Source organism: Octopus sinensis, linkage group LG21, assembly GCF_006345805.1.
Source record: "Octopus sinensis linkage group LG21, ASM634580v1, whole genome shotgun sequence".
Classification (NCBI taxonomy): domain Eukaryota; kingdom Metazoa; phylum Mollusca; class Cephalopoda; order Octopoda; family Octopodidae; genus Octopus; species Octopus sinensis.
The window spans coordinates 16306069-16315938 of record NC_043017.1 but is presented as its reverse complement, the minus strand read 5'-3'; the positions used below and the strand labels follow the sequence as shown (position 1 = coordinate 16315938).

At 37.5% G+C, this 9870-nt stretch overlaps 1 protein-coding gene across 1 annotated transcript; it reads right to left on the bottom strand.

Annotated features, from left to right (window-relative positions):
* Positions 1-5061: 5061 nt before the first annotated feature.
* LOC115222996 lies at positions 5062-7484 on the bottom strand. The gene has a single exon (XM_029793418.2). The coding sequence runs from the start codon at positions 7476-7478 to the stop codon at positions 5514-5516; it is 1965 nt and encodes a 654-aa protein (XP_029649278.2). The 5' UTR covers positions 7479-7484; the 3' UTR covers positions 5062-5513.
* Between the last annotated feature and the right edge of the window lie 2386 nt (positions 7485-9870).

Here is a 9870-nt window from a genome sequence, read left to right as displayed (position 1 = left end):
GTTTACATCAGCCTCTCTATATATGTGTATGCATGTACATGCGCATGCCTGTACCTGAACTTGTGTGTATGTATCTTTGTCTCCAAGTCCTTTTTCATGAATTAGTAATTTGCATGACTAATTGTGTTAGCTACAACTAAAATCGAAGATTACAAATGTGAAACAATGTACCGTTCTTGCATTCGAGTGTACGTGTCACTTTAAACCTTTATCTAAATGTGCATGTTTGTACTTGTTTGTGTGTTTGTGTGTATGTGTGTGTGTGTGCGATTTTTCGTTTCCTCATCTTTTATATATTATACTGTCATCAATTGGAAAGCTATTGCCTGTTACTCTATTTGCCAGATTCTAGATCAATGATTACAAATGTAAATTGCTATACTCTGAGTTAGTGTGAATGTGTAATTTTTATATCACTGTTGTATGTGTAAGTATGTATGTATATTTATATTTATATATTTCTTTATTACCCACAAGGGGCTAAACATAGTGGGGACAAACAAGGACAGACAAAGGGATCAAGTCGATTACATCGACCCCAGTGCGCAACTGGTACTTAATTTATCGACCCCGAAAGGATGAAAGGCAAAGTCGACCTCGGCGGAATTTGAACTCACAACGTAACGGCAGACGAAATACGGCTACGCATTTCGCCCAGCGTGCTAACGTTTCTGCCAGCTCGCCGCCTTCATATAAGACTGGAATCACACACCCACCAAATTCTCGACCACGCCATCGCGCTTGACTGCCTCCACACGCTAAAGCTGTTCGATCCAATGCCATAAACACCCTCCTTCATACACACCTCCGTTAACCTTCAATTCTGTGTATTTTATTTTTATTATTTTTTCTTCTATTTTTTAACAACCGCTTCTTGACCACAACTATAAACACCCCCTCATCCCTATTTACATTAGATTCTTGTGATTTATTTTTCTAGTTTCTTCCTGACTACATCTTCCTCACTTAACCGAAATGTATCTGAACTGCGAGCAACTCACCACCAGCATATAACTTGGAGCGAAAAGAAAATGTAAATCTGTTAACTTTTGAAGCATGTTACGTCACCTGATGAGGTTTACTTCACTGTGCGTTGCATCTGATGTCATTACATCGTCCCGCACCAACGAGGGAGCACTGCAGAATGAAGCCGAAACGATTGTTGTGCCAATATAGCTTCTAGTTACACTCCGTCTTCCGTATCAATCGTATTTGTATTGTATTTCGTCTCCGAAGAATGCAGATGTAGAGATTTCATCAAAACTACTCAGGATCACCCATAAATAAAGGTGACGATACTTTTTACACAGTCAGACGTCATGACTTTCAGCCATTTGTCACTGTCAACCTTAAAGCCAGCTGTTACAGATCAGAAGTTCCTCGCTGTACTAAATACATTAAATCTTATCTCATGAGCCATATACAATGATTTGCTTTCTCTGCGGTTGCTGACAATTTCATTGAAAGTTTCTTTCTTTCTTTTGCCGCTTTACAAAGCTTCTCCGCATCGACTCAGCCCTGGTTCTAACAAATTTTCTAACATTCACTCCCACAGGAGAGCATGTTGTTTTTCATCCCGTATTTTGCCAGCTTGATGTACCTTCCATCGTCCCAAATCAAACTCGCCATTGGTTTTCACCTCTCAGGTAATTGTCAGCTCTGCCATCTTTATTCCGCCTTCCTCTCCGTGTACCTCATACGAGGTCAGCTCTTTACATGGTAAAATATGGTCAGCGATATTTAATGTCATAGTCAGCAATACCACACACGTACCATCCCATTTTAGATTGGTCTTCTAACAGTTTGCCTTTCTTGCAAAATTCATAGTTCGTTTTTTTTTTTATTTTGCATTATATATTGTTTGTAGCCTTTACTCTGATGTATCAAACTAAGGACTTTATTTCATCGACATGTCTATCTGTACTCCAAGCTGAGGGGGTAGAGTAGTTGGTGAGTACGTGCTCGTCACTCAAAAATTCCCACATTTACACAAGCCACTCTTATCTATTTTCCAATGGTTTACGCTTGAGAGACTAAGATTCATGTGGAGACAAGCTTGTGTCCGTCGCCCATAATGAAAATTCGTCCCATTTTATTTGTCACTCAACTCCCCCCAAACAACATTGCACAAAATGACTTCTTTCTTCATTGCACAAAACGACATTTTCTTCTTTTTATTCGTATGATATGAACTTGGAATTTGCAAGCCCTGAGGCAGGAATAGTTTTAACTCCAACCCTCACATATTTATTATTATCTCGGGTACAAGACAAAAGTCAAAGCTAAACAACATTTAATAAGACCAAACATCTCAAGACGGTTACAATACCAGTGATTGTAGGAACACTTGAAATGATCAGTAAAGGAACTGAAAATTATTTGAGAATGATCTCTGGATTTTTTGTAATGTTTGTAATGCCTGATTACACACAATTATAAAACCAAAATAATGAAAACAAGTTACAACACCAAATGCAGAATGTGCAGCCAGCACAATGAGACAGTTGACCACATTATCTCGGGCTGTCCAGTCCTTACCAAATCTGAATATGTATACAGACACGGCAAAGCAAGCAATTATATCCACTGGACAATATGCCAACATTACAACATCAAAACTGACAGCAGGTGGTATAAACATGTGCCAAGCAAGGTACAAGACAAAGATCATCTGTGATTTGCCGGTTCAAACCGACAAAGAAATAAAAGCTAATCGCCCAGAATCGCCCAGACATAATTGTCAAGGATTAGGGAAAAAAACATCTACTTACTGATTGACATTGCAGTCCCTAGTCACCAAACTATTGTCAAAAAAGAAGTGGAGAAATTGTCGAAATACAAAGACCACAAAATTGAAGTATTAAAATGTGTGGCAAGAGGGTAAAACCAATGCCAATAATAATTGGAGCATTGGGCATGATAAAGAATCAAATGAACAAAAATGTAGAAGCTATACCTGGATCTTCAACACTACACACTGTCTAAAACATAGCACTGCAAGGAACATCCTACGCAAGACACTAGCAATCCAATAATACAACCTAAACAAAACAACCTACAAGACACACTCTATACAGCGTGTGCCCAGTGAAATAAAATCCACCAGCAGGCTAGAAAAACCAGAGCATTACACACTCAACACAGAATAGAACAAAAGACGGCACCACACCTCAAGGGGGAAAAGACTAACACAACACAGCACCGAGAAGAGTCCGCACACTCCCAACATCAGAAAAGAACACACAATGCTGCACACACCCCCAGCAACACGGAGGCGTAGCAGGTGACGCAGTAGAAATTTGCCTCGATCTACCAAATGTTGAACAGTTATATAACATGTCCCAGACCAGCGATTCCTTTCGTTTCGAGGTGATCCAAACACATTGAGGAGCCTCGATAATGGCGAAATGTCAATATATACCATTGTCGATCACTTCGGGACGGGTTGTCTCGCCTGGTCTGGGACACGCGATGTTCTTTAACAGTGTCGTATAGGGACCTTTGCCAGGATGCTATCCCGCAGCAAATGGCCGTTTAAACAAAACACATGTGCAACCGATATTGCTTTACGTGCGTAATTTAATTTTATTTCATACTAGCAGTATCGCCCGGCGTTGCTCGGGTTTGTAAGGGAAATAACTATATAAGCATTTTTAGAGAGTTATAGCAAAAAAATGCATTAAAAATGGAATAAAAAATGATGATAATTTTTTTTTTAAATCGTTGACTCAGTGTCTTCAAGCCATGAAGTCGTTGTTCTAAAAGAACGCTGGTCTCCTTGACAACGCATTACGACGTTGATTTCCTTACACTCCCTTCCCCACAGCTTCACAAGGGAGAGAAGAAGGGGGAGAAGCAAACAGGTGCAGGCGTGAGCGTGGACGCCAACTCCGCCGCCATCGACACACGAAAAAATGTGCATTAAAATGGAATAAAAATTGATGTTAAATTATTTTTAAAATCGTAGACTCATCGTAGACGCGCGCTAATAGCCAGACGGGCTCGATATGAATCACGACTATAAGATACCCGAATTTGGTTAAACTGCACCGCAAAATGTGGGAGTAGTTAGGAATCTAAATCGAAGGGGACAGACACTCACACAACTACAGTTTTATATATATAGATGTGCTACGCCGCAGTACATCAGCAAATAAACTTCACTCAATAATAACATACAAACAATCGTTTCGTTCTGAGGTGATCTGAGTACATTGCAATGATAAGCCACAAAATTGGTGAAATACCCGTATCTTCCATTCTCGATCCTTTCGGGGCGAGTTGCCTTGCCTGGTCTGGGACACTCGGTGTCCTTTAACCTTCGGCATCGTATAAGGAATGTTCCCCAGACGCTACCCCTCAACATATAAACAAAATACATACACTATTATATATGAGCAAACGGCAATGTAGACATTACCAGAGCTGCTTTTAATTTGTAATTATGTGTGTGAGTGCGCACGCATTTGTGTGTGTGCATTATTTTCTATGTATCGTATCAAATTATGTCCTGATGTCCAAGGAGAAGGGATTTGATGGGAAATAGATTTTTAAAAATTCATTCATTGGGTGAATGGGCAGAAAGGTTAGTTTTTATACTATGAAATCACTAAAAAGCAAGGGTGCTTTGCAATAATCTGAATTTAAAGCTATTTGCATCCGGTTTATTAACCTGCAATTGAAACTGTGCCGGGAAATGCCTTTTGATCTTTAATAGTGATGGAAGGTTTGGAGATAACGAGGTTGTCTGCTCAGTTTTCTACTACAAACTGACAAAAGAATGTTATAAAGTTTCTGGAATGCAATTTGATTGTTCTTCAAAGAGAAAAGGTACCGATGTTTCTCTATATTAAACTCATTATTCTTGCTTCATAGACAGAGATTAATAAGAGTAGGGTGAGAATAACATTTTTATTATACAAAAGAAAAAAAAATGCACTCAGTACTCTGCTTCAGTTATGGAAATATTGTGGGAAATGGTGTGAAAAAAGTGTACATATGTATACTTACGTGAGACTCCGAATTTTGACGAAGGGACTAATCAACTAATTACAAATAAACTAAAGTTTAGAAACATTTAGTGAATATTTATTTTTCAGCTTTAAACAGACACACAAACCACGTGCTTGAGCGCATATACAAAATATGCACGCACGGAGAGAGGGAAGGAGTAACGTTTTGCTGTCTCTCGATTGGATGATCTATTGTAGACAACTCACACATGACTGCTTGTGTTCAACCTTTAACGTAATAGTATTCGATGCGTCTGCGATACAGCGATTTCAGCTGCGATGTTAATATAAAAAAATACACATTTACGAAATCCTATAATTCGTGTGCAATGTTGCATCAACTTCTAATACGTTCGACGGTTTCCACAATAAAATGTAAACAGTTTCGCATCAAACATGTTAGGTATTGTAAATACAGAGACCATCAAATACAAAAAACAGCTTAAGTAGTTTGATGTGTTCTAATATAATTAGACATTGCGAAAACAGGACTAAAGAATGCTATTTGTTACAGTAGCAATATTTCCTGAGGATAAAGTCATGAACACACTCAGATTGATGTCCATAGCGATTTATTCGACTAATTTCCCCCAACAATGAAAACTGCTCATTGTCACTGTAATATCTTACTGTTCCTTCAAACAAACCTTCACCGGGAAGTGTTTGCATAATAATTCGGTAATCCTTATAAGTCTGAACTCCTTTGCCTAAATAGGAAAGTACCTGGTCATTCATCACTGAAATTTCAGCATTTTTGATTTCCTGTAATTTTAACCTGGCACACACTTTACTAGAATTTGATGTCATGTTGTTTATATAATTCACGAGGTAATTAGTTACGTTAATTACAATGCTATCATTAAGAGCAAGTGGATTAAAGAGGTGACATGTACACCAGTGTGGTTTAATATGTGCTGCCTCACAAGAACGATTTAAAGGTATCTCTCTGAACAGGCTGATTCGTTTGAGATTGTTGTAGTCAATTTCATTAGATTTAGAACGTTCTGCTGTTTTTTCGATATCCAAAATATCTTGTAGGGTTTCATAGATATCGAATGGTGTTGTCAATCGGTGAGTGTTTACTTTGAGGTTATTCCATAATGTCGGAAATTTGTCTCTGAACCATTCAGGTGGAAGGATATACATAGCAGGCAGTCGTTCTTCTAGTCGACCAACATAAGTCTTACGAAATAAGCCAAATCTAATTCCATGATCAGAAAAGAAAAACAAAATAGTATTGTTTAGTAGGTTTTGATTAAAGGATTTCTTAAGGAACCTCAGATATTCAAAATCTCCACGACCAGCCATATTCATGTCATCATGTGAAATACGTGTGATAAATGTAAAAGTGAAATATGGCTTATCCTTGTAGACTCTGATAAAATCATGTGTGTATTGTAGAACTATAGCTGGTTCCATTCGATTACCAAAGCAAAAATTATTATTTGACCAAAGAGATTTTGCTTTCTCTCTTGCTAGTGCAAATGGTCTCAAATAATGGTCAGTCGGTTGTTTCTTAAAACCGTACCTCAAGTGGTTAAATATTGCTCCAGATGTTGAATCTTCTGCAAACATAGTAACGTACCCGGATTTATTATAATGTTTCCAAATTATATCGTATTTATCAAATGGCTCCCGTTCCAGTTTCTTTGATTCAGGTAGTTCTTCTAGGTATTTCCCAGTAAGAAATGGTATGATATTGGGAAATGTATTATCACCCACTTTGTTGTAACCTAACATTTCAATAGCGCCATGCTTTAATAAAAACTGACGAGTTAACGGCATTTGTCGTATGAAATTCAATCGCGAAACTGAATCAATTCCAATTAAAAGAACATTCAGTGAAAGCTTGTTTTCTGCAAAGTTTGAAAAATCAATGTTTTTCATAGAATCTTTTGAAGAGTATATGCCATCGTAACCAGTATTATATGGTTTCGTATCCTTAGGCCGTAATTCTTTCATCTGGACAAAGGCGTGGAAATTTGTGTAAATTGTTTTATTGTTTCTATTAAAACATTGAACTCTAATAAATTCATCAGTTATATTCACATCTGATTTAAACAGTAAAGATTCCTTCAGGTAGTCGACATGATCATCGTCAGTATCATTCCTTACTATTGGATATACTTTGCATGAATGGAAATTGTTTTTATACCTTTGTATGATAACAGCTTTATTAATTCTCAAAACATTATCCTCTTGGTACGTCAAAGAAGCTTTACCTGGACAGGGTCGCCATTTACTTATCGAGAAATATTTACGCACGGAAATGTCGAATGGATCAATATTTGGTATCCTGCACATTTTCGAATCAACCAAGAATCCTTTGTTAATTTCCATTTCTATCAATTGCATGTTTTCCTTATTCAGGTTAAAACTCCGTATAATAAATATGGAAATTGTGGTACCCAAACACAGAATAGGAATTATTGCTTTTTTATTCATTTCTTTCACTTTTTTCCTCATGAAACCTGAAAAAGGTTAAAATATTTTATTTTAAAATTTACCTAAAACAATGAAATACTTTACAAACGCTTACACATTTATATTAGACATAGTTACATTTATTAATAATATTAATACACCAACTTGTTCTTTTTGTACGCATCTGTGGTGTGTGTCACACTTACTTCAAAGGAAGAAGTCAGTGGCAAAGCGAGGGAGAGGACAGAGAGGAAGTAAGAGAGAAAGAGAGAGTGAGAAAGAAAGAGAGAATGCGAGTGAAAGATACAGTGAGAGAGAGAGAGAGAGAGAGAGTGAAAGAAACAGTGAGTGGTGATGGCGTTCGTTTTGTGTTTCTAAATGTTTATTACATCGCAAGAAAAGTAGATACATAGATCGAAAGAAAATTTGACACGCAGATACATGCACACGTTGTTTAATTAAAAACGGGAGAGAGGAGGGACACAGAGGAAGTGAAAGAGAAAGAGAGAAAGTGAGAGAGACAGTAGATACATAGATCGAAAGAAAAGTTGGTACATAGATACATAGACACATAAAATATAGGATGACAATTTCACTGTTCATTACCAAACGAGGATAAAATTAACTCGCAAATGGCTGAGTAATCCACAGGCATGCATATCATTAATGTAGTTCTCGGGGAGATTCAACCTCACACAGAATATGACAAGGTTGGTGCCTTTGAATTACAGCTATAACTCATTTTGGCCAACTGAGTGGGCTGGAGTAAGATAAACCTTCAAGTGGTTGTCTAAGAGGCAGAATGCACTCAGTAACGTGTAGACATTTACATCTTGTAATCACCACTTGGAAGTATGCTGGCTATTTAAGATGTCAGGTTTAGCATTATATTTCGAAGGTAATTTCTATTAGTATTCAGCTCCCTATCAGTAGTCTCCCCTTAACTGTTAAAAAGTTTTTGGCCGTATTGATTGCTAGTACTTACTTTATTTCTATTTTATGTTATGTTGAGATGGTGTAGAGGGGCATAAGCAGCCTCGGGCCGCTTATAACATAGTCTTCTCCCCGATACCTTTTTATTTACTGGTTCATTTTCGTCTTTATTTACGGCTACCCCTGTAACGGTCTGGCTGGACTTTGATCAATTCCATTACGGACAACAGGTGATTGGTCTCTAGAATATTTCAGTAAGTGCACCATTATAAAAACTCTACGGGTTTGGTTTTGGATAAATATTAATTTGCTCTATTTACGAAATCATAAGTACTATTCTTGTTCTAGACATATTGGCGATTCCTGTTTTACTTTAGCATTAGTTTTATTCTACTACTATTTATACACTCTGATACCCCTACATAAAGAAATAACCCATAAATTATTTCTGTAGTTCATTTGCTAGTTCACTCTTTTGCCTATCGACTTCAAGTTTCACACTGCAAAATGGTATGATTCTAATATATTGAACCTTCTGGCCTCATCCCAAGGCCCACTTCTTTCCTCTTCCCTCGTTTATTTTATTTTACGCATTTGTATTCACTCTGATGAAGCTCCATGTCCTAGATCGAATGTGCTATAAAGATGGCGAATATTATTTTCGGTATTTTCTTTGTAAGCACCGATTGACATTGGCAGCCGAAACGGCCGTAAAAAATGTCATGTAATGTAATGTTATGCTTTGTATTAAAAGAAAAATAATTAACCGATCAATTTGTTTTCTCCATTTTCTGCTTGTGTAAATTTTGATTCCTGATAAACTTTTGTTTATTCAATTACTAGCAGTATCGCCCGGCGTTGCTCGGGTTTGTAAGGGAAATAACTATATAAGCATTTTTAGAGAGTTACTTCCCTTATAGATGCCAATTTGGGCTTTCTTAGCCATTTCTGTTTTGGTGTCTTCAAGCCATGAAGTCGTTGTTCTAAAAGAACGCTGGTCTCCTTGACAACGCTTTACGACGTTGATTTCCTTACACTCCCTTCCCCACAGCTTCACGAGGGAGGGAAGAAGGGGGAGAAGCAAACAGGTGCAGGTGTGACCATGGACGCCAACTCCGCCGCCATTGACACATGAAAAATTATGCATTAGAATGGAATAAAAAATGATGTTAAATTATTTTTTAAATCGTAGACTCATCGTAGACGCGCGCTAATACTCAGACGGGCTCGATATGAATCACGACTATAAGATACCCGAATTTGGTTAAACTGCACCGCAAAATGTGGGAGTAGTTAGGAATCTAAATCGAAGGGGACAGACACTCACACAACTACAGTTTTATATATATAGATTACCTGTACCCTATGAGCATAGTGTGCTTGCATACCCATGCCCAGAGATAGCACAGGTAAATGATACTGATAACAAGAACGGATATTCTTATCCCTTAGACGGTTATTCCAACCGCTAACTCTGCGTACCTTTATATATATATATATT

Excerpts from the sequence above, each read along its gene's own strand:
- LOC115222996 (XM_029793418.2), bottom strand. The coding sequence starts at position 7,478 with ATGAGGAAAAAAGTGAAAGAAATGAATAAAAAAGCAATAATTCCTATT.